Source organism: Microtus oregoni, unplaced genomic scaffold (assembly GCF_018167655.1).
Source record: "Microtus oregoni isolate MIOR12 unplaced genomic scaffold, Mior012 000050F_ref0000143, whole genome shotgun sequence".
NCBI lineage: Eukaryota > Metazoa > Chordata > Mammalia > Rodentia > Cricetidae > Microtus > Microtus oregoni.
The window spans coordinates 1,271,756-1,295,649 of NW_024543256.1; the positions used below are offsets into that span (position 1 = coordinate 1,271,756).

Below are 23,894 nucleotides of genomic sequence, written 5' to 3' on the forward strand. Positions count from 1 at the left end.
AACCAGGGCTACACAGTGAGACCTTGTCTTGGGAAAGAGGAAGGGGGGGCAATTAAAATTTTAAAACATTTTTCAGAAGGGGGGAGCATCACTTTGTGGGGATACATAGAATACATGTAAAAGCCTACCATACTACTTAGGTCCAAGGGTAATATCCCCTTTTCATGTATTTTGTATCCCTTTGAGAAATGCTAGGTACATTGTTTTAAACTTAAATCCTATGTTACAGTTCCATTTGTTCAAACACATACCCCTCACTGGTGGTATGGTGGTGCAGGCCTATAATCCCAGCAATTAATTGTGAGGTGAAGTTCAAGGTCTTCAGCCATATAGTAAGTTCAGGGCCAGCCTAAACCCTTCTATCAAAAAAAAAAAGGCCCAGCAAGATGCCTGAGCAAGTAAAGGTATTCATTACTAAGCCTGTCAACCTGAGATAGATCTCCAGAATCCCCATAATTCAAGGAGAGAAGGAACTACTGAAAGTTGTTTCATCCAGTCTCTACATACATGCCATGACACTCATGCCCATGTGTACACACAGGTTGGGGGTGCAGAAGAAATTATTCAGCAGTTAAGAGTGCTTGTTGCTTTTGCTGAGGACCCAGGTTCTATTTATCCCTAGCATCCATATCAGGAGACTCAGCCACCTATAACTCCAGCTCCAGAGAACTCAGTGCCCTCTCTGGCCTCCATGGGCACCTACACACAAACATTCACATAAATGATAAAAATAAATATTTTTTTTTCGAGACAGGGTTTCTCTGTGGTTTTGGAGAAAAATAAATCTTAAAACCTTAAAATACTGCCTCCTGTATGCTAGACAAGCAGTCTACCACTGAGCTACCTTACATGCTCCAAATAGAGACTTTTTCACTATGATCTTACATTCACAACAAAATTAGTATTTTGAACTTCTACATACCATATATACCCTGCACATATAGTCTCTCCTACCACCAGAATTCTGTACTAGAGTATCTGACACATGGATGAACTCACATGACATATCTCTCTGATTCCATAGTTTACTTAAGTACAGTCTATAGGTTTTGACAAAAGTCTTAATAACATGCCCACTATTATTGTAGCTTTACTAACATGAATACTATATTCCTCTTACTCATATCCCCTCCCAACAAACCCCTGGCTACTGTTGGCCTTTTACTGGTCCACAATTTTGCTTTGGGTAGAATGCAGCAAATTTGGAATTATAGTTGGCAGTTCTATGAGATTGCTGTTTTTCACTTAGTGATAAGCATTTAAGTTTTCATAGTATTATAACTGCTTTCCTTTTACCACTGAATAATATTCCATTGTATGAATGTGCCAGTTTAGTCATTCACCTACTGAAGGACATTTTGAATACTTCAAAACTTTAGTAATTATGATTAAATATGCTCTAGATGTCTTTTTGTGCAGACTTTTTCATGAATATACACTTTTAACTCATTTAGGTAAGTATCAAGGAACATGCCTGCTGGATTATAAGGCAAGAATATGTTTAATTTTGTTAGATGACAACATCTAATCTTCCAGAGTAGCTATATTGTTTGTATTCCTAAGAGCAATGAATGGGTTTCTGAGCTTTCTGTTGCTGTGACAAAATACTTGAGAGAAATCAGCTTAAAGGAGGAAATATATTGGCTTCTGATTTCAGAGCTTTAATCATGGTCATTTGATCCTATCATTGTAGGCTTGTGAGAACATCATGATGGGGTGTGGGCAAAATGGGACAGAGCTGTGCACCCTTTGGGAAGCAAATAGATGGAGAGAGATGGGACAGAGGCAAAATAAAACAAAGTTTGTCATGATGGTACATACCTATTTTAGCACTTATGAGGAAGAACTCAAGTTCAAGGCCAGACTAGGCCACAAAACAAAAAACTTTTGTAAATGGAGACCACTTGTTCATTTCCTGGCTGCACAGACCCATATAAGCACACAGAAACTATTAATTACAACATTGCTTGGCCAATAGCTTAGGCTTCTTATCAACTAACTCTTACATCTTAAATTAACCCATTTCTATTTTGTGTATCACCACAAGGCTGTAGCTTACTTGGTAAAGTTCCAGCAGCAGCATCTTTCTCCTTCGGCATTTCTTTGACTCTGCCTACTCTCTCTATATATCTCTTCTAGCCTGGCTATATTCTGCTCTGCCATAGGCCAAAGCAGCTTTATTCATTAACCAATAATAGCAACACATATACAGAAGGACTTCCCACATCATCTCCCCTTGTCTAAGTAAAAAGGAAAGTTTTAACTTTATCATAGCAAAATTACATATCCAAAACAGTTATCAAGCAAGAATTACAGTTACAGTATTTAGTCTATTTATATTTGGCAAATTAAGGAAAATACTCTATCATTTATCCTATCTTTGTGAGTCAAAAGTTTTATATCTAATTTATCCTTTATCATAGCTAAGGAAAACTATAACTGTCTTCAAAGACCCCAGAAGGATATAATATTACCTAACTAAACAGGAAGTACATTGTAAGCGACTTCCAAAACTTTAGAATTGACAAAGACATCTGGCTGTCTGGACAGTTGTTGCAACTTATAATAGTCCCACACTAGCCCAGAATGGAGTATATTTATATGATGGATTACATTGATAGATTTGCGTATGTTGAACCAGCCCTACATCTCTGGGATGAAGCCTACTTGATCATAATGGATAATATTTCTAATGTGTTCTTGGATTCGGTTTGCCAGTATTTTATTGAGAATTTTTGCATTGATGTTCATGAGTGAGATTGGCCTGTAATTCTCTTTCTTGGTTGAGTCTTTGTGTGGTTTTGGTATCAGAGTGACTGTAGCTTCATAAAAGGAATTTGGCAATGACTCTTCTGTTTCTATATTGTGAAATACATTAAGGAGTATAGGTATAAGCTCTTCTTGGAAGTTCTGGTAGAATTCCACATTGAAACCATCTGGTCCTGGGCTTTTTTTGGTAGGGAGGTTTTTGATGACAGCTTCTAATTCTTCGCGACTAACAGGTCTATTTAGATTGTTCACCTGCTCCTGGTTTAACTTTGGTATATGGTATTTATCTAAAAAAGTGTCCATTTCTTTTCCATTTTCCAGTTTTGTGGCATACAGGCTTTTGTAGTAGGATCTAATGATTCTTTGAATTTCCTCTGTGTCTGTGGTTATGTCCCCCTTTTCATTTCTGATCTTATTAATTTGCATAGTCTCTCTCTGCCATTTGATTAGTTTGGATAGGGATTTATCAATTTTGTTGATTTTCTCTAGGAACCAGCTTTTTGTTTCATTGATTCTTTGGATTGTTTTCTGTGTTTCTATTTTGTTGATTTCAGCCCTCAGTTTAATTTTTTTCAGTCTTCTACTCCTAGGTGAGTCTGCTTCTTTTTTTTCTAGAGCTTTCAGGTGGGCTGTTAAGTCTCCAATGTGTGCTTTCTCTGTTTTCTTTTCTTTTTCTTTTTTTTTTTTTTTTGGTTTTTTGAGACAGGGTTTCTCTGTGGTTTTTTGGAGCCTGTCCTGGAACTAGCTCTGTAGACCAGGCTGGAGCTGAAGGTGCCCTGGCTCCCTTACAGGGGACCCTGAGGCCTGCCCGGTAGGCAGGCACTCATTGCTCTGGGTGGGTAGCCTTAGTGTAGGAGCTTAAAACTGTTCTTGAGCACTGGTCTGAGCATACAGCAGGGCAGGGTTGGGGAGGGGTGCTGGGGTCTGGGTCGTGCAAAAGAAAGACAGCCCTGCAGAAGGAGCTGGGGGAGGGGAGTTTGTGCTCTCTTCCGGGACAATCCGCCCCTGGATAGCACACACTCACCCGTCCAGATGGGATTCCTCAGCAACTAAACAGGGCCTCCAGGTAGCCCAATGATCCGGGGACAAAAGGATGAACGGAGCAGGGGGTGGGGGCAGTATCCAGAAGAGCACAGGAGAGCCTGGCGCTGCACGAGCTGAAGGTCAACTCTTTATTTTTTTTTTTTTTTTTTTTTTGGTTTTTCGAGACAGGGTTTCTCTGTGGTTTTGGAGCCTGTCCTGGAACTAGCTCTTGTAGACCAGGCTGGTCTCGAACTCACAGAGATCCGCCTGCCTCTGCCTCCCGAGTGCTGGGATTAAAGGCGTGCGCCACCACCGCCCGGCTCAACTCTTTATTTTTATATTTATTTATATTTATGTTTTTTGAGACAAGGTTTCTCTGTGTGGTCCTGGCTATCCTGGAACTCACTCTGTAGACTAAGCTAGTCTCAGACTCAGAGATCTGCCTGCCTCTGCCTCCAAGGTAATGGGATTACAAGCATACTCCACCACCTCCTGGCTACGCAGGCTGGCCTTGAACTCCGTATTTACCCAAAGCTGGGTTTGAACTTCCTATCCTCTTGTCTAAGTACTGGGGTCATAGGCAGGTACAACCATGTTCAGATAAGTTTATTACTTTTTGATTTATCGAGACAGGGTTTCTTTATGTAGCTCTGGCTGTCCTGGAACTAGGTCTGTTAGACCAGGTGATCTCAGATTCACAGAGATCTGCCTCCTGAGTGCTGGGATTCAAGGCACAACTGCAGACTAAGTAGCCTAATCATCTCTCTCTTCCCATTTTATATTCCCTCTAGTGTTGGGATGAAAGCTGTGAGGCACCACCACTTGGGTATATTTCTGCATTGATCTTGTGTACTTGAACTCAGAGATCCATCCTCTTCTGTTTCCCAAATCCTGGGATTAAAGGTGTGTGCCACCACTGCCTGACTTCTAGTGGCTTAGCTTTATTAAAACATAAATAAAATATCACTATATTTCCCCTTTTGTCTAAAATAAAAAAGAAGGCTATAACTAATGTAAGAAAAAACTATAGTTTTTACAGTAAGTACAATAACTATAAAATATATATAGGCAATAAGTACATTAACAATATCTAGTCCATTTGCATTTGACTTTTTTTTAGAGACAGAGTTTTTCTGTATAACAGCCCTAGCTGTCTTGGAACTCACTCTGTAGACCAGGCTGGCCTTGAACTCATAGAGAGCCACCTTACCTCTGACTCCTGAGTGCTGGGATTAAAGGCAAGAGCTACCACTGCCCAGCCCAACAAACATTCTTCTTATATTTTTTACTATGATATATGCCAAATAAATAGTGTATTAGTTCCCTAGAGTGCTGTAGCAAATTGTCACAAACTAGCTAACTTAAAAAAGAGTTCTAACCAGGCAGTGGTGGCACACACCTTTAATCCCAAAACTCAGGAGGCAGAGGCAGGCAGATCTCTATGAGTTCGAGGCCAACCTGGTCTATAAGAGCTAGTGCCAGGACAGGCTCCAAAGCTACACAGAGAAACGCTGCCTCGAAAAACCAAAAAACAACCAAACAAACAACAGAGTTCTGATAATTTTGTACACAAATAAGGGTGTTTGTGCAGCTGAGTTTTCTCTGAAGGCTCTAGGAGAGAATTGGTTCCTGTTTCTCCCGTTGTTCTGACAACTGCCAGAAATCCTTGGTTGTAGCTGCATCACTGCAGTCTGTTTGTTCACTTTTCCTTCTTCCTTGTCTGCATCTATGTTTTCCTCTTTTTTTTTTTAGAGGTGGTGGGAAGCAGGAGGACCAGAAATTTTAAGTCATCATTACCCACATAGTGAGTTTGAGGCCACCTTGGACTATATGAGTCCATCACAAACAAAAAGTAAATAAATTTTCCTTTTTCTTTCTCTATCTCTCTTGACAGGGTTTTTCTGGTCTCTATGTAGCACTGGTTGTCCTGAACTCACTTTGTAGACCAAACTGGCCTTGAAATCTCAGATATCTGTCTGCCTCTGCTTCCTAAATGCTGGTACTAAAGGCATCTACCACCACCACCCAGCAAATTTCCCTCTTTTTATAATGACACCAATCATCAGACTGTGGCCCATCCTTCCATATTTTGACTTTAGCAGTCAGTATGAGTTTATTATAAACTGATTATATGTGCAAAGACCCTGTCTGTTTCCACCCGGGCGGTGGTGGCACATGCCTTTAATCCCAGCACTCAGGAGCAGAGAGAGGCAGGGTATCTCTGTGAGCTCATGGCCATCCTGGTCTATGGAGTGAGTTCTAGGATAGCCAGGGACATAGAGAAACCTTGTCTTGAAAAGCAAATGAACAAAAATGTCCCTGTTTCCAAATTAAGACGCATTTACAGTGTCTTTGGGGGTTGGAGAACCATCTAGATTAATCACATATGTTTGGAGAGTTCAAGATTTGGTTATACTCTTCCTTTTTTATTTTTCTTTCTTTTTCTTTTTGTAGTACTGTGGGAATGAATTTAGTGTTTGTAAAGGTAATCAATAGACCAAGAAATAAAAATGGTTCAGAAATAAAGCATGTTTGGTGGCTCACAGTTGTAATCCTAGCACTTAAAAGGTTGAGGTTTGTATAGTGAATTTTGTTCATACTCCAACCCTGTGTCAAAAAACAGAACATAAAAGTCAGTTTGTTTGTGCCGGTGACTTCCATTTTGTGACTCTAGCTGTCAGTCCTTCTCAGTCATATCACAAAGAAGGATACTCCTCCCACAAGGAGTCTCCCCTGATTTATAGTGGGATCGCCCTTGCTCAAGTTGGCAAGTGTTGCTAAGTAAAAAGAAACAGTGTTCTCTGCTCTCACCGTATTGCCCGATTTTTAGTGGCAAATGATACTGACATTGTTACTTAATGTTGTCCTTCAGACCGGGTTACCGCCTGGGTTTTCCCTTCCTTTCTGAAGCTGCAACTGTTCTAATTCCTAGATCCTCCTCCAACCTGCCCATTTTAAGTGCTGGCTGTTGTTCTCTGATGGTACGGTGGACCCTCTTCTTATTCTAAGTGATTTCAGCTTTTCATCTGTACCAGACAAAGGGTCTATCTTTAGAAAAAAAAATCCAGTTTTGCTATTTTTAAGACGAAAACAGAAAAAAATATTAGAGAATGGGGCGCTATAGAACCACCCCGCCCAGCAGAGCCAGGTAGCAGGCAGTAGCGCTTGGTTCTGCCTCCTTTCTCACTTAGAGCGTGCGTGACTGGAGACACGTACAACCAACCAGTGAGAAGGAGTGGTCATGAGTGCCACGATCTTGGACCAATCACAGCAGAGTATGGGAGAAGGCCCCGCCCAGATAGATGGGGGTGGGGCTCGGGTGGAGGTGATGGTCATCTGATCTGCAGCGGCCTCGGAGGCCCAAGCACTGAAGGCTGAGGGTATGATGGCGGCAACAGTGGTGTCTCGGATGCGAATGGGAACACAGCGGCTCCCAGTCCTGTGGCTGCCTCTGTCGTTGGTGGCAGTAGCGGTGGTGGCGGCGGCGGCAGTAGCCACTGAGCAGCAGGTGCCACTGGTACTGTGGTCGAGTGACCGGTGAGCGGGTTGGGACAGGTCGGGTCGGGCTGGGCCCGGCCGAGTTGAGCCGGGCCAGGTGGGGTTCGTGAGGATGGTATTGTGTGCCGCAGGGGATGAGCCGCCCTCGCTGAACTCCAGAGCTGTCCTTGGCCGGGGCTTCGAGGCCCAGATGGAGTCTGTCTCTTATTCATGGGCTTGCTTCATGACGACCAGTGTTGAGCTCTCAGCCTCCCCCACCCACGTGAAGCCGGGCGCCCATGGGCTTAGGATCTCAAGCCACGCAATCACATCTGACAGTTTATCTTCTGTCCGTTTCTAGGGACCTGTGGACTCCTGTGGCCGACACACATGAGGGCCATATCACCAGCGATATGCAGCTTTCTACCTACTTAGACCCTGCCCTGGAACTGGGCCCCCGCAATGTACTGCTGTTCCTGCAGGACAAGGTGAGCCTGCCCCAGTCTATGTCTTTGTCACCGGGAGGCAGACCCCGCCCCACCCCCACTGCTGGTTCCCCAAGTGTGGTGACCTTGTCCCACAGGTAAGCAGGTGTGGCTAGATTTTCGTGAAGATTTGTAGAATATGCTTCAGTGGGAATAGGAGACCCATGAAAATGGCAAGGACTTGATTTAGGAAGCAAGGAGTCAAACATCAGATACCTATCTAGTACTCAGCATTATTTTCTGGTGTCTCAGCATGTGGGGGAATTATCACAGATAAGAAGATTCACTTTGGGGAAAGATCAGTGACTTGCCCAATAACTAATTGTTGGTAGAATTGTAATTTTTTTTTTTATTTTTCGAGACAGGGTTTCTCTGTAGCTTTGGAGCCTGTCCTGGAACTAGCTCTGTAGACCAGGCTGGTCTCGAACTCACAGAGATCCGCCTGCCTCTGCCTCCCGAGTGCTGGGATTAAAGGCATGCGCCACCACCGCCCGGTTTAGAATTGTAATTTTTAACTGTTACAATTGTAATAGGAATAACTGGAGAATGACTCTTTATTTAGCTACATATACTGTGCTCAACTGATATCATTTTCTTGGTTTAACCACTAATGAAAGTAATGTTGAAGAGGTAAAATGAGTTGCTGAAGGTCCAGATTTGGAGATAGCATAATACAATGCTTCCAGCTTGGGGGTATCAGACCTATCCCCCAGTTTTGTGCTGAGCCAGCATTCTATTTTGCTTTCACTCCAGGTGTGTACACCCAGAGCAGGAGTATGGACTATGAGAATGTTCTAGTGCAGTATAAAGTTATTGTTCAGGAGGGTGTCAAGTCTCTGCTTGTCCCTTCCTCTTTAGTGGCCTGGCTGGCTCATTTTGTTTGTGGCCTCCCTCTGTTGCTGTGTCTGCTGATAGTGGTGATTATGTTAGTCAATGGTCCTTTCAAAAGGTATTAAATAACAGGGAAGACTGGAACTCAGTCCTATCACTTGTTTTGGCCTTGGGGCATATGGAATAATCTTTGTAAACCACAGTTTCTAAGTGTAAAATGAAGATAACCATCTGCCACAGTCTCCCAATCTTAGGGTATTTCCTTCTTTTGCCAATGATAGAGTGCTTAGTATGTGTTAGGAAGTAGACACTCTTGTGAAGGCAAGTGGTTAAGAGCTAAATTGGAGCCTGGTGGCAGTGGTGCACGCACGCCTTTAATTCCATCACTTGGTAGGCAAAGGCTGGTAGCTCTCACTGAGTTCAAGGCCAGCCTGGTCTAAAGCTTAAAAAAATGAGCTAAATCGGACAATGTCAGTCCTTTAGTCTATAGAAGGAAGAAGGCTAAGGCAACACAATAAGGAAGGACACTGTTTTAGATAACAGTGTGGCCAGGCAGGGTCTCAGTAGGTAACATCTTGTTAGCAGGAGGGAGTCATGTGACTTGAGGAGGGACATTACTGTCAGGAAAGTAGCAGGTGTAAAGGCCCTAGGCAAGGGAGTGCTTGTGTGACCAGAGCCTAGTGAATGAAAGGGTCCCGGGTACGAGATGGTCTGCTAGGTTGCCTAGAGATGGAGCCACTAGAGGAAAGATTAGTGGCAGTTCTGAGTACAACAAAACCTTGCATGTGTAATACAGAGTATAGGAAAGTATAGAAGAAGACGAGGCTAGGAAAGGAGGCTAGGCTTATGTATACTAAACACAATGAGTTTAGGGAACCTGGTTAAGATTCCTTCTGGTCCTAACTGGAAAAAGTCAGAGGAAGCTAGCTGGTGGTTGAAGGGAGGAGGACTAAGATACTTACAAACTGTAGAGGGAGGGCATGAGATTGGAGTTACTGGGGTCCTGGGAGCTCAGAAGTCCCAGTTTCCTCCATTGTGTTTCATTATTTTCCTCTCTCCTAAATCCCACCAAAAATGGTGGGGCAAGCAAGGACTTCTTCCCCTTAAAAGGATCCTATCCAGACTAAACATGGAAGTTTTCCTTTACTCTGACTTCTACTTCCCTCTTAGGAGGCATGCAATAAATGTTCTTTGCTGTCTTCTTCCTCTTCCCCAGCTTCCCTTCCCAGTTCTTGCTGGCTGACTCTTGTTTTGTACTTTATCAACTGTCTGTAGATCTCCCAACCCTATGACTTACCTTCAATGTCTTGTCACCCTGCCCTCAGAGTACTGGGGAGGAAAGAGTGAGCTTTCCACTCACGCCTACCACAAGTGCTGGTGGTTAACTGTCCTCCCTACACGCCAAATCTAACTTGTAATGTTTTTTTAGCCCTGAGAATTCTCGCCCCTGCATTCCTTGCCCAGCCTCCTAGGATATCTCTCTCTTCTGCTTCCCTTTTAGCTAAGCATTGAGGATTTCACAGCATACGGTGGTGTGTTTGGAAATAAGCAGGACAGTGCCTTTTCTAACCTGGAGGTAAGGGTCTGCTCACAGCCCCAGCTAAGAGGACAGATGATAATACATTCTGTACTCTCTCTCCCAGAGAGAGGACCAGAGGCTTTGAGGGTAGAGGGCCTGGGATCTGAGTGTCAGATGTGAGACATTTACTTTATAACCCGTTGCAAGATCTCTGTGGGGTGTGGCTTTCCAGGCAAGGTTTTTAGAGGTTATTAGGCCCATTGTTCTCTGGCTTACTTTGCCTTTCACCTCTCCCCTAACTTCAGAATGCCCTGGATTTGGCCCCCTCCTCACTGGTGCTTCCCGCTGTGGACTGGTATGCAATCAGCACTCTGACCACCTACCTTCAGGAGAAGCTTGGGGCTAGTCCCCTGCATGTGGATCTAGCTACCCTAAAGGAACTGAAGCTCAATGCCAGCCTCCCTGCCCTGCTGCTTATCCGTCTGCCCTACACAGCCAGGTACAGCCTGGGTGGCACAGCTTCCAGCCTTGCACTTCAAGAGATGGGTAAAATCCTAGGCTGTGAGCTTTGGGGAGAGTTGAGACAAATATTCCCTCACCATATGTTCACCTTCAGACTGTTCCAGAAAGTTCCTTGTATGCCCAGAAGAGACAGGAATAACTTCCTGTCAGGCTGTGACTTACAAGTATCCACCACTGAATTATGCCTATTGGACCTCCAGAAATGAGGCAGACATGGCCCTTACTTGTAGAAAAACCTTTTCACCCACTAAGGCCCTCTTTATAGAACTGTGGACAGGGGCTGTACCTGCAAAATGGGGAAAGAGAAATGGGATTCCAGGCAGGGGCACTGAAGCAAATAGAAGTATAGGGGCTAGCTGCTACTGCTGAGCTGGGCCTCTTCATGGCTGTCAGGGCAGCAGCTGAAGTGCACAGGCTTGGGGAGTGGGGCTAGTAGGGAAGGAGATGCTGGAAGGGCTGAGAGAAAGGTAGTGAGCCACATTGAACTGCTCCAGGCAAGCTTAAGTGAAGAGCAACCTGCAGGCCTCTTGCTTTCTTCTTATCCATAGCTCCGGTCTGATGGCGCCCAGGGAGGTCCTCACAGGCAATGGTGAGTGTGGTCCCAGAGGACTTATTTCCTCATCTTGCCTTTGGGCCAGGAAGATAGAATTGGTTTCTCTTTACTACAAGGGTGGCCCCATTTCTCAGAGCAGCTAACAGCTGAGTAGGGACATAGTGGCTGGCTTCTGTAGTCAGCTTCACCTGACAGAGGTGGCTTATGACCCTCTGTGTAAGAACCCTGGAACCTAGTTTCTGCACAGGTCTAATGATTCGATGGATTTAATAGACCATTAACGTTATACAAAGCAATTAGGAGGACTTGTCTTTGTTGTAAAGGACAGTCTATCTGCATGGAAAGGGAGTTGGGTAGATACGGAGTTGTCTATATCACTATATATTTTGTTTCACTTAAGGTTGGGCTTGGCATTATAGAGTCAATGATTAAGGCCACAGATGTCCCCAGAGAGACTGGCACAGTGGGTAGGAGGAGAAATACCTTGTTTTAGGGGTCTTCAGTAGAGACTAACAGCACTGATTTTCTCAAGGTCTAGAAGGTCTCTATAAAGCAGAGAGTGGGGAGTATTTAAGCATACTACCTGGTGACTTGGCTCTGTGTTCTCCTGTCACTCTTCAGATGAGGTCATTGGACAGGTACTGAGCACACTCAAGTCTGAAGAAGTCCCTTACACCGCGGCTCTTACTGCAGTCTGCCCTTCTAGAGTATGTACTATTCTAGCAGGGGCCCTGGGGCATGGGGTTGTGAGGTTATTGGTGAGTGTGCCTGGAGATGGAAGGGTATGTCGCAGGCGGGGCCTCCCAGGAGTCCTCAACTTAGGAGATTAGTGGACAAAGGATTGCTTCCTCTATCCACAGGGCCGTTTTTCCATCTCGTTTGTGAACCACTTGGGCAGTGTTCATGCACACTTGCTGCAAATGATCATAAGTTTAAGGAGATGGAATATCAGGGCTAGGGACTTTTAGATGGTGTACAGGGTACCCAATGGGGAGGAAGATCATTACAGTAGATTAGGCTTTGTTTTTAGGACTGTTAAAAGAAAGGTTGTTGAATGTTTCTGCAGGTGGCCCGTGATGTACCCATGGTGACTGGGGGTCTAGGTCGCCAGCTGCTTCAGACTCAGGTGGCAGCACCTATGATCCATCCTCCTGTGAGTTACAATGACACTGTTCCAAGGATCCTGTTCTGGGCACAAAACTTCTCTGTGGCATACAAAGACGAGTGGAAAGACTTGACTTCCCTCACATTTGGTGTGGAGAATCTTAACTTGACTGGCTCCTTCTGGAACGACTCCTTTGCTGTGTAAGGGTACTAGGCAGGGAAGAAAGGACTGTTATCATACATGGCCTTCTTGCCACTGTGAGCACAGTACAGGGCAAGAATGTAGGATCAGGTGTACATGTGTTGAGGGTGAAGAAGGTCTTTCTGTGGTATGTTCACCAAGGAGTTGGTGAAAGTATCACAGGGTGATGTTGCTGGGAGGTTACTGGAGAGGGAGCCTCTCACAAGTTTTGCCTTCCCATGCTTTTTAGGCCTTGGTTGATGGGTTCTGGGTTATTATCATCACACAGTCCCTTGGGACCCTGGCCCTTCTTTGAGCTCAACCCCTGGGATTACATGTGGGCAAAAAGCAGACCAACTGCCAAAAACCAGTTCTAGGCCTCCTACCCCTGAAACTTCAGCAGGCAGCTAAATGCCCTTTGAGAAGGGGCTAAAAGGGGGGCTGGAGAGATGGCTCAGCGGTTAAGAGCACTGACTCTTCTTCCAGAGGTTCTGAGTTCAATTCCCAGCAACCACATGGTGGTTCACAGCCATCTGTAATGAGATCTGGTACCCTCTTCTGGGGTGCAGGGACACATGCAGGCAGAATACTGTATATGTAATAAATAAATAATCTTAAAAAAAAGAGGGGGCTGGAGAGATGGCTCAGTGGTTAAGAGCATTGCCTGCTCTTCCAAAGGTCCTGAGTTCAATTCCCGGCAACCACATGGTGGCTCACAACCATCTGTAATGAGGTCTGGTGACTTCTTCTGGCCTGCAGACATACATGCAGACAGAATATTGTATACATAATAAATAAACATTTTTTAAAAAAAAGAGAAGGGGCTGAAAGAGGTCCAGGGGACTCAGGACAGCCAGATGAAGGAATTGTAAGCTGGAGATGTTGGACCTAGGTCCTGACCCTCCAACTGCTCCTGATTTGGTTTTGACTAGAGCCTTAGTTTTCCCATCTGCTAAATGGGGACACTGTATTGGCAGGTAATTGTAAGGATGAACCTAGGGCAGCTTAGGTTGGAACCAATTTGAGGAGGACCTTGCTTAAGGTCCTTCTAGGGTCTGACCGCATCTCTCTACCTTGTCCTGCAGGCTTTCACTGACCTATGAACCACTCTTTGGTGCAACAGTGACATTTAAGTAAGTTCTGGTGACTGAAGTGTGTTTGGGCTGGTATGTCCATTCTTTTCTGTTCATCTGACATCTCTGCTACTCTTACCTCCAGATTCATTCTGGCTAGTCGCTTTTACCCAGTGTCTGCCCGATACTGGTTTACCATGGAACGACTTGAAATCCACAGCAATGGTTCTGTTGCCCATTTCAATGTTTCCCAAGTCACAGGACCCAGCATCTATTCTTTCCACTGTGAGTATGTCAGCAGTCTGAGCAAGAAAGGCAATCTCCTTGTGACCAACGTGCCCTCACTCTGGCAGATGACTCTTCACGACTTCCAGGTATTGGAAGGGGGATGGGCTCCAAGCTGGTGGCAGTAGGGGGAGGGAGGAAGAGCTCAGAAAATCTCAGTATGGGGGGCTGGAGAGATGGCTCAGAGGTTAAGAGCACTGGCTGCTCCTCCAGAGGTCCTGGGTTCAATTCCCAGCAACCACATGGTGGCTCACAACCATCTGTACTGAGATCTTGCGCCCTCCTCTGGCCTGCAGGCATACATAAGAGGCAGAATATTGTATACATAATAAATAAATGAATCTTTAAAAAAAAAAGAAAATCTCAGTATGGCTTGAGGATATAGCTGAGAGCTCCATCCTTGTGCTATCTCTGAAGGTATAGACTGTTCACTGATTCTAGAACCCCAGCTCTTGCTGTCTGTAGGAACTTGTAATCCCTTCTGATCCATGTCTATTTGTCTCTTAGATCCAGGCCTTCAATGTGACGGGTGTGAGCAGTTCTCCTATGCTAGCGACTGTGCTGGCTTCTTCTCCCCAGGCATCTGGATGGGGCTGCTCACCACCCTCTTCATGCTTTTCATCTTCACCTATGGCCTGCACATGATACTCAGCCTCAAGACCATGGATCGCTTTGATGACCACAAGGGCCCCACCATCACTTTGACACAGATTGTGTGACTTGTGTCAGAAAGGAATTGAGGGGAGTGTTGGTGTCTAGGTTGTCATCTTGGCACAGTGGATGGAAGGGTTTGTCCTCTTCCTATTATAGCATGAACCCTATACTACCCTCAGCCTGTTTTCCTTCCTCTTCAACCTGCTTAGGGACTTTCCTGGGGCTATCCCCCTTCTCTTCCAAAGAAGTGTATATATATTCTTCATAGATATTAGGCAAATCTTCCAGGTTCCACCATCATGAGGGGAAGGGACATTAATTCTAGGGTTCCTTTTCCTCCTTTCCCCCTTATTTATTCTTGCCCCTTGTCTGCTATCCCTTGCTGTTTATAGTGCTTTTGTGTAATTAATGCTCACTCCCAAAGCTTTTTGAAGCTTCCAGCAACAGCAATGAACTTGAAGTTTCTTGAGTTTGAGAGGTGTGAAGACTACTTAACTGTCTGTCCAGCTTGGGTGTTGTTTTTGGGTGATGTGTTAAGAATGAGCGGTACACTGGGGTTTATTTCTCTGGCCAGAGAAGGAAGAGACCTCTACGAAGACTGGTGAGCAGAGTGTGCTAACTGGGTTTCTGACTTGTTCCTATTAGGATTGCCTGTCAAGACGCGGGGATGGGGCTGCTCTGTTGTTTCCTTCCTAATAAAATAAAGACGTGTTGCCATGTGTTGGGCTTTGGCTTCGTGTCATTTCTGACAGTAGATTTGTTCTTGACCGAGGGGAAGAAGTTCCCAGGTGTGTGGTCCTGTCAGGAGGGAGGTGAGACTGGAAAGGTGGGATAATCTTCAGCAAGCTGATACTCTAACGAGTTAGGGTAGAGGCTTGTTATTTCTCCTGAATCCTGACGACGGTAGCTCTCTCAATGAGATACTGGCAGCAGCAAAAACACACCAGAGGGCCTTGCTGTTACTCCCAGGGGAGCGGGACGGGAGCGCGCTGGGCGGGACGGGGCGGGGCGGCGCGCGGCTCCCGCGCACGGATCCTTTACGGGCGCAGCACCTGCAGCGGGTCCGCCCCGCCCCGTATTTCTCTGGGCTCGTGAAGATCGTCTTCGTACCCGGAGTCGTGCTGGTGCTGGGTCTCAGGCCCCGGAAGCCCTTCCAGAAAACAAGCGGGGGAAACAGTGATTTCGGTAGGGCGTGGCAGGGCCCAAAGAGGGAGAGGGACTCTTTGACGTGGCGGAAGGATAGGGAAACGACTGATAGCCGCCATCTTTGGTTCAGTGCGGCGGCGAAGGCAGCGGCTGCTGTGGTGAAGGAGGAGGAGGAGCCGAGCGGGCGCTGGGTACCAAGGCCTGATCATGGATGAGGAATACGATGTGATTGTGCTGGGGACAGGTCTTACCGTAAGTGCCAATTCCGGCGCTCATAGCCATGCATCCTGCCTTTCCCATCCCCCGTGGTGATGCAGAGCTCTGGCCACCCGACTCATTCTGCCTTCATTGCGGTCCTGCCTCCTGTCCTGCCAAAGTCAGCCCCGCGCCCACCCCTCTACCTCACCCTATGATGTCGGCTCTATTGCGCTGTCATGTTCTCAAGTCCCCGTAGAGGGCCCCCTTTCAGCCTGTACCCCCGCACCCTAGGCCTTAAACCCGGACCCCTCTCCTTTTCCTTATTTGTGTCACTGAGATGGAAAACTCCCCCCTCCCCCTACTGGACCGGTTGCACCCAGCTCCCACCCATCGCCCGCACTCATCACTTGCTTAGCATCCTTGATTAGCATCCCTCACCATTTTGTGGTGATCACACTAGGGCATGGAGTATGAAGGTTTGGGTATGGGGGGCTTTCCAAGGGTGGGCTCTCATCCGGCCTTTCTGCCTTTTGGGAGGGGATGGGGAAACCCAAGGAATGTTCTAGAAGCAACAGCAATGGGGGATAGTTAGCACATTCCCTCTACCCCAACCCGGTTTTCCATGGAGATCTCAGGCTGAATATATCCTCGGCCTTTGACCTTGGGCTAGTGACAGTGACAGTGACGGTGAGGTGTTTGTCTTCCCTGCTTCCTCTAAATCTTGTTGGTTTGCATCTTGAATCTGGACCGGTAGATAGGGCCAGAAGGGTCAGGGGCTACCGTCCTTTGACGGGGGAGCAGCTCAGGGTGGGGTCTGGGATTTCAAGGTCTGGCCTTCCCTTTCTTAGACCCTTTGAACTGGTTCTTCTCCAGATTCCTTGTCTTTTTGTGGGCTCAGAGCAGGTGGATACTTTCTTGGCTTGTTGGTGCTAGAAGACTGTCCTTGGGTCTGGTGGAAGCTCTGCCTCCCTAAGTCTACTTTTTTTTTTTAAACATTTATTTATTTATTATGTATACAATATTCTGTCTGTGTATATGCCTGCAGGCCAGAAGAGGGCACCAGACCTCATTACAGATGGTTGTGAGCCACCATGTGGTTGCTGGGAATTGAACTCAGGACCTTTGGAAGAGCAGGCAATGCTCTTAACCACTGAGCCATCTCTCCAGCCCCCTCCCTAAGTCTACTTTAATGCTCTAGTAGTTCACCGTTTTGCCCAGCAGGGTTATAAAGGAGACATCACATGAAACCATCTTCCGTCTCCCCAGTGTTAGGCGTTACAAGAGCCAGGGCTTTACATTGTGAGATTTGTGGCAGGTTTGTGGCAGGCACAAATCAGGGATGCAGGTCAGAAGGCAAATGGGCGTATAGCTGTAAATGCCACCCCCTTCCCTAGGAATGCATACTGTCTGGCATCATGTCTGTGAATGGTAAGAAGGTGCTACACATGGACCGGAACCCCTACTATGGGGGTGAGAGCTCTTCCATCACACCCCTGGAGGAGGTAAGGCTTCTTGTACCTAGGCTTAGACCCAGATCCCTTGTTAGTTTCTCACATAGGTGCATGGGGTGAAGTAATTTCCAGGTGCTGGGCAGGAGAGTGGGAGAGGGATGGGTGGTCCTTGACATTTTTTTTCTTCCTATCCTACTTTCAGCTATATAAGCGCTTTCAGTTGCTGGAAGGGCCCCCTGAGTCAATGGGCCGTGGCCGAGACTGGAATGTTGACTTGATCCCAAAATTCCTCATGGCCAATGGTGAGGGAGATTAAGAAGATGATGTATATGGTTGATTGAGGGGGTAGTGGTGATTGGGAAGACCAGAGGGGAGGGTTAAGCTCCAGAATAAGGTTAGTCAGACAACTGAGAGCTTTTGAAGGAAGCCCCACTGATGTCCCTTCTTCTCTCTGGACACAGGTCAGCTAGTAAAGATGCTACTGTATACAGAAGTGACTCGTTATCTGGACTTCAAGGTGGTAGAGGGAAGCTTTGTATACAAGGGAGGCAAGATCTACAAAGTACCATCCACTGAGACTGAGGCCTTGGCTTCTAGTGAGTATGAGTCTCCTTAACCAGAGGATAAGGGGATAGGAGGAGGCAGACTATTCTCAAGATCGGCAAAATATTTGCCTAAGCCTAATCTTAGCTCCACATAGTACCGGAGGCCCCTTGCTTTATAGTACCTTTATTGGACAGTACTATCTGTCCTGGCAAATTGCCAGAAACGAAGCTCATAGAGGAGGATTTCTTTTTGGCAGAGGGCCTACCTGATCCCCATAACATCCCCAAGTGGAGCTGGGAGGGCCTTTTCCTACAAACAGAAAAACTGAGGCTGAGAAGGGTGGGGCAGGGTTACATGACTGAGCTCTGATGGGAGCCAGGATACCAACTTTCTTGGCCTGTTCTGGTGGAAAGAGGAGTTTTATGTCCCAGTAATACAAAGGGTCTTCTCAATACCCTTCCTTCAGATCTGATGGGCATGTTTGAAAAACGACGCTTCCGAAAATTCTTCGTGTTTGTGGCAAACTTTGATGAGAATGACCCCAAAACCTTTGAGGGTGTCGACCCCCAGACTACCAGCATGCGCGATGTCTACCGGAAGTTTGATCTGGGCCAAGATGTCATTGATTTCACTGGCCACGCCTTGGCGCTCTACCGCACTGATGAGTGAGGGGAAAGCTGGCTGGTGGCAGGAGCCCCCTTGTCTGGCTTGCACCTTACCTTCCCCATACCTGCCTATTGTATCCACTGCCCACCCTGCATATCCTTTTACAAGCTCACCTGTTACATTTCCATCCCTCTCTTCCATTTGACCCATACCTTTGCCAGATCACAAAGGGTGGTGGGAAGGCTGGGTGTTGTTGTCTTTGAAGGTGATCAGGGATGCTGCTGTCACAGCATCTTCTCTTGTTCCCCAGCTACCTAGATCAGCCCTGTCTTGAGACTATTAACCGCATCAAGTTGTACAGTGAGTCCTTGGCCCGGTATGGCAAGAGCCCATATTTGTACCCACTCTATGGCTTGGGTGAGCTGCCCCAGGGCTTTGCAAGGTGAGGATGTGTTTTTTTTCCTCCCAGCTGGCATTAATGGGTAATAATAAGGCCAATAAGCCAGGTGGTAGTGCAAGCCTCCCAATATTTGGGAGGCAGAGGCAGGTGAATCTCTGTGAGTTCTAGGATAGCCAGGGCTGCTACACAGAGAAACCCTGTCTTGAAACACCAAAATAAAATGAAATAAATAAGAGACTAAGGTCAAGAATGGAAATTATCTCCTTGAGCATTTTTGTGACATCTCCTACCTTCCCATCTAATCTTCATGTACATTGTTCCATCCCTGGGTAATGAGGGCACAGCCCTAGTACATTAAAGTGCAGAGTAAAGTCTGGAGAGTTGGCTCACCAGATAAGAGCACTTGTTTTGTTTTGTTTTTTTTTTTTTTTTTGGTTTTTCGAGACAGGGTTTCTCTGTAGCTTTAGAACTTGTACTGGAACTCACTCTGTAGAACAGGCTAACCTCAAACTTCACAGAGATCTGCCTGTCTCTCCTCCCAAGTGCTGGGATTAAAGGCATGTGCCACCACCACTCAGCAAAAGCACTTATTTTCACAGAGGGCCCAGGTTCAATTCCAACACCCACATGGTAGCTCACAACTGTTCATAACTCCAGTTTTAGGGAATTCAACACCCTCATCTGACTTCCTCAGGCACCAAGAATTCATGTGGTATACAGACACGAGCAAATAAAATACATACACATAAAATAGTGACTATAAAAAATATTTAAATAGTAAATGAAATACAAAGTAAATGAGATGATCACTATTAACATAGTTTCCCCAGCTCCTGGTAGCACGAGTACTAATTCTAGGACCCCAGAACCTTGAGGTTCAGCTTTCTTGCAAGCTGGCTCTTTTCCAGAGAGTCCTTTATTCTGAATTTCTGGGCTCTTTCTTTGGGGAGCTACTCCTTTATGCTATGCTCACTGGCCCTTTGCAAAATAGAATATTCTGGATGGAAGCTCCAGAGAGGAAGGAGTATGCCAAGATGGGCCCCAAGTTCATAGGAAGGATACCTGAAATAGTTGGAGTTAACTATTGCCTACCTGGGCAGTTTTCTCTATCTCACTGGTAGGGCGGGAATAGTACAGTAGATTTGGTCCCCATTCTTCTGAGAAGACTTCCCCATCATTTTCCTTACTACAGATTGAGTGCCATCTATGGGGGAACATATATGCTGAACAAACCTGTGGATGACATCATCATGGAGAATGGCAAGGTGGTGGGTGTGAAATCTGAGGGAGAGGTAATTTTGCCTTGTGCATTTGTTACTGTGGCTCAGTTAAGGTTTAGTCTTTTTTTAGGGCTATGTTCATAGGGAGCCTTATTGCTGATAAGTTTGCTGTTGCTTAACCCTGAGAGCCTTATAGCTAGGAACTGGGAGATCAATAAAAGTCTACATAGCTATTCCTGTTGACAGAAAGTATCCTTCAAATTGCTAGGTAAGGTGGTACGTGCCTGTAATTCCAGTTCTAGGGAGGCAGAGGCAGATGGATTTAAATCAAGACGTAATCTTCAGAAGTCACATTCTGTGTCTGTTGTCCTGAAAGCATTCTTTTGGAAAGGGTATCATGTATCCCAGGCTGGCTTCAAATAGTCGATATAGCTGAAGATGAACTCTTAATCCTTGCACTTCCACCTTCTTCATGCTGGGATTACAGGTGTGTTTCAACATACCTGGTTTATGCAGTGCTCAAAATCTAACCTAAGGCTTTATGTGTGATAGGCAAGCATTCTACCAACTGAGACATATGCCCCTGCCCAAGAAAGCATCCTTTAGCCTGGTATGGTGGCTCAGGGAGGAAGATCCTGAGTTTCAGACCAGTTTGGGCCAAATAGACTCAAACAAAAACCCTATCAACAGCAAAAAAAGTGTTTGTGATCATTGTGTTTCAGCAATAGGGTCACTACCTAGCCCTGCATGTGAGGGCTCACCTCTCTGAGCTTCAAGAAAGGGGCTATGTGCATAGGAGGGGTGGTGATAACAACTCAGCTGCCTGGCTTGACTTTTGACTTGGCTTACTACTACACAGAGCAAGGGGTAAAGTCATCTGGTGCCTTTACAGGTGGCCCGCTGCAAGCAGCTGATCTGTGACCCTAGCTACATCCTAGACCGTGTACGGAAGGCTGGCCAGGTTATTCGCATCATCTGTATCCTCAGCCACCCCATCAAGAACACCAATGATGCTAATTCCTGTCAAATTATCATCCCTCAGAACCAGGTCAACAGGAAGTCAGGTAGGCCAAGCCATGAGGGACTGCCTTCTGTTGCTATGCCTCTATTCTCACAGGGAAGTCTTGTGGATTTGTGTGACATTTTGTTATGGAATATACCTGGGATTGGATGGCCTTCTCTTTATGAGAGTGACAGTTTAAATGCTGTCTGCATGTTGGGCTGGGGAGGGGCAGGTGGGCCAGATTCCTGTCCATTTCCTAAGAACTACCTTTTTGTGTGGTCATTTCCCCTGGCATATGTTAACTGAGTGTTTCTTGTGGTCAGACATCTATGTGTGCATGATCTCCTATGCGCACAACGTGGCAGCACAGGGCAAATACATAGCCATTGCCAGCACCACCGTGGAGACTGCAGAACCGGAAAAGGAAGTTGAGCCTGCATTGGAGCTGTTGGAACCCATTGACCAGAAGTGAGGGGCTGAGCCAAACTGGGCAGGCTGGGTTGAAGACCAGGAATGGACAAGGCCTATTGTGAAACTTTAATCTCCCTCTGTCTTCCATTTCCCCTTCAGGTTTGTGGCTATAAGTGATTTGTATGAACCCATTGACGATGGTTCTGAGAGTCAGGTAAGAAACCTGTCTCAGTCAGCCCTGCCTCTTGATGCACACCCAAGATCCTCTGTCTGACTTCTCTGAGCCCTGGGTCTTTGCTTATTTACAGGTGTTTTGTTCCTGCTCCTATGATGCCACCACACACTTTGAGACCACCTGCAATGACATCAAAGATATCTACAAACGCATGGCTGGGTCTGCCTTTGATTTTGAGAACATGAAGCGCAAACAGAATGATGTCTTTGGAGAGGCTGATCAGTGATTGCTGACTCCCCTCATCCAGCCCCTACTACCCTCTCCCTAACCTGTATGTCCTTCTCTGGGGCAGGGAAGATGGTATGGCTGGGCACATCCCTGTTTCCAGCATCTTCTGCTTCCCCCAACACATTCCGATTACCCACCTCATTGATTTGATTCACCAACCAAATCCTTAAGCTTAGCGATAGTTTGGGAGATGGGGGTTGGATAGTATCCTCTTTCTTGGCCTATCCTTGTTCTAGGAAAAGAGGATTCCTCTGTGTGTGTATGTATGTATGTATGTGTGTGTGTACATGTACACCCTAATTCTGCTGTTTAGGAAGGAGTAGAGGAAAAACTGACTCTGCCCCCACTGTTCTTACTCCCTATGTAGTGGCCTTTGTCTTCTCCCCCAACTCTTATGTGTTGGAGAGAAGGGACCCCTCCCAGCACAAAATTGCATTCCTTCTCCCCCTTATAATTTATTCTAATTTATTAACTATAGCCTACCTGTCTGTCCCTCAGCCATTCTGTGCAGCCTGGGGCTGTAGAGTGAGCTGCACTGGCCTCTCCCAGCCCTGGCAAAGTCTGGGTTGGGTGAAGGTTTAGGTGTGGCCTCCTCTGGGGGTTGATCTATTTTTAATTTCTTGTCTTTGTGTTGTGTTCTCTGATAAAAAGCAAATGTGAGCAAAGCAGAAGGAGGTGGGAAAGTGGATCCAAACCCCAGTATGCCCTGCCCCATGTCTTTTCCCTTAGTGGTGGGAAACCCTTATCTTGCAAAGTGAATGTGTCCCCTTCTTCAATCTCTAGTGTATTTCACAGAAAACAGAAACCTCCCAATAAAACTGTTGAAACCTGAATCTGGATCTTTAGGTTCTTTGCTCAAAGTTTGTTGGGTTGTTTTGCAGGAATACAGCAGTTTAGCTTCTGGAATTAGAACTGTATCCTCAAGGGTGAAGTAGGTCAATCAGCAACTGGTGTTGTGTCATCTTTGCACTTGTGGCTTTGTTTTTATCTTTTTGATATTTTGAGACATGGTTTCTCTGTGTAAGAGCTCTGGCTGTCCAGGAACTCACTATGTAAACCAGGTTGGCCTTGAACTCTGCCTACCTCTGCCTTCTAAGTGCTGGGATTAAAGGTGTGCGCCACCACTGCCCAGCTGCAGTAGTGGTTTCTAAGTCATAGAGAAGGCATCTAGGTGTGGAGACTTTGGGTTCAAGGCTATTCTAGGCTGAGGCAGGGAAGCACTCAATGGATAAAGGCACTTTCCAGGCAACCTCTTTGGAGCCCAGCTCCATAATATGACCTCTGCACATGTTCCATGATTTATGCATACACACACACACATATATATATATGAATATATATATATATATGTGTGTGTGTATATATATTTGTATATATATATATATATATATATATATATATATATACAAATTTAACATTTTATGTGTATGGGTGTTTTCCTTAGACAAATGTGCACCACTTGCATGTCTGCTGTCTGCAAAGGCCGGTAGAGGGAGTTGGATCTCCAAGAACTGGAGTTACAATCTCTTGTGAGCTGCTATGTGGTTGCTGGGAATTGAACCTGGGTCCTCTGGAAGTACCTCTCTAGTACCCATCACTGCCTGAGCCATCTCTTCAGTCTCACACTCAAATTTTCAAGCAGGGATTAGGAGCCAGCTTCAGTCCTAGGGAAGCAAAGGGACCTATACTTAGCCTTGGATGATAACAACAACAACAAAAAAAATCCAAGCCACTGGCCGGCGCGGTGGTGGCGTATGCCTTTAATCCCAGCACTTGGGAGGCAGAGGCAGGCGGATCTCTGTGAGTTCGAGACCAGCCTGGTCTACAAGTACTAGTTCCAGGACAGGCTCCAAAACCACAGAGAAAAACCCTGTCTCGAAAAAAAACCAAAAAAAAAAAAAAAACCCAAGCCACCAAGAGGTAGTTGTTCATGCCTTTAATGCCAGCATTTCGGAGGCAGGGCAGGCAGAGGTC

General features: G+C 45.9%; 1 protein-coding gene and 1 pseudogene across 1 annotated transcript; both read left to right on the plus strand.

The window, feature by feature from the left end:
• Nucleotides 1-7,128: 7,128 nt before the first annotated feature.
• Nucleotides 7,129-14,976, plus strand: LOC121437143 (annotated as a pseudogene).
• An 842-nt stretch (nucleotides 14,977-15,818) lies between these two features.
• On the plus strand, nucleotides 15,819-22,753 carry LOC121437267 (rab GDP dissociation inhibitor alpha-like). The gene is made up of 11 exons (XM_041637128.1): nucleotides 15,819-15,874; nucleotides 17,215-17,322; nucleotides 17,474-17,573; nucleotides 17,733-17,867; nucleotides 18,284-18,482; nucleotides 18,734-18,865; nucleotides 20,016-20,115; nucleotides 20,936-21,107; nucleotides 21,370-21,514; nucleotides 21,617-21,671; nucleotides 21,766-22,753. The coding sequence occupies exons 1-11, from the start codon at nucleotides 15,830-15,832 to the stop codon at nucleotides 21,916-21,918; spliced, it is 1,344 nt and encodes a 447-aa protein (XP_041493062.1). The 5' UTR covers nucleotides 15,819-15,829; the 3' UTR covers nucleotides 21,919-22,753.
• The last annotated feature ends 1,141 nt before the right edge of the window (nucleotides 22,754-23,894 follow it).

What these genes read in the sequence shown, in the direction of transcription:
- LOC121437267 (XM_041637128.1), top strand. Translation starts at nt 15,830, where the DNA reads ATGGATGAGGAATACGATGTGATTGTGCTGGGGACAGGTCTTACC. An exon ending in AAAATTCCTCATGGCCAATG is followed by an intron (nt 17,574 to 17,732) that starts GTGAGGGAGATT and finishes CTCTGGACACAG; the next exon opens with GTCAGCTAGTAAAGATGCTA. An exon ending in GTGTGAAATCTGAGGGAGAG is followed by an intron (nt 20,116 to 20,935) that starts GTAATTTTGCCT and finishes GTGCCTTTACAG; the next exon opens with GTGGCCCGCTGCAAGCAGCT.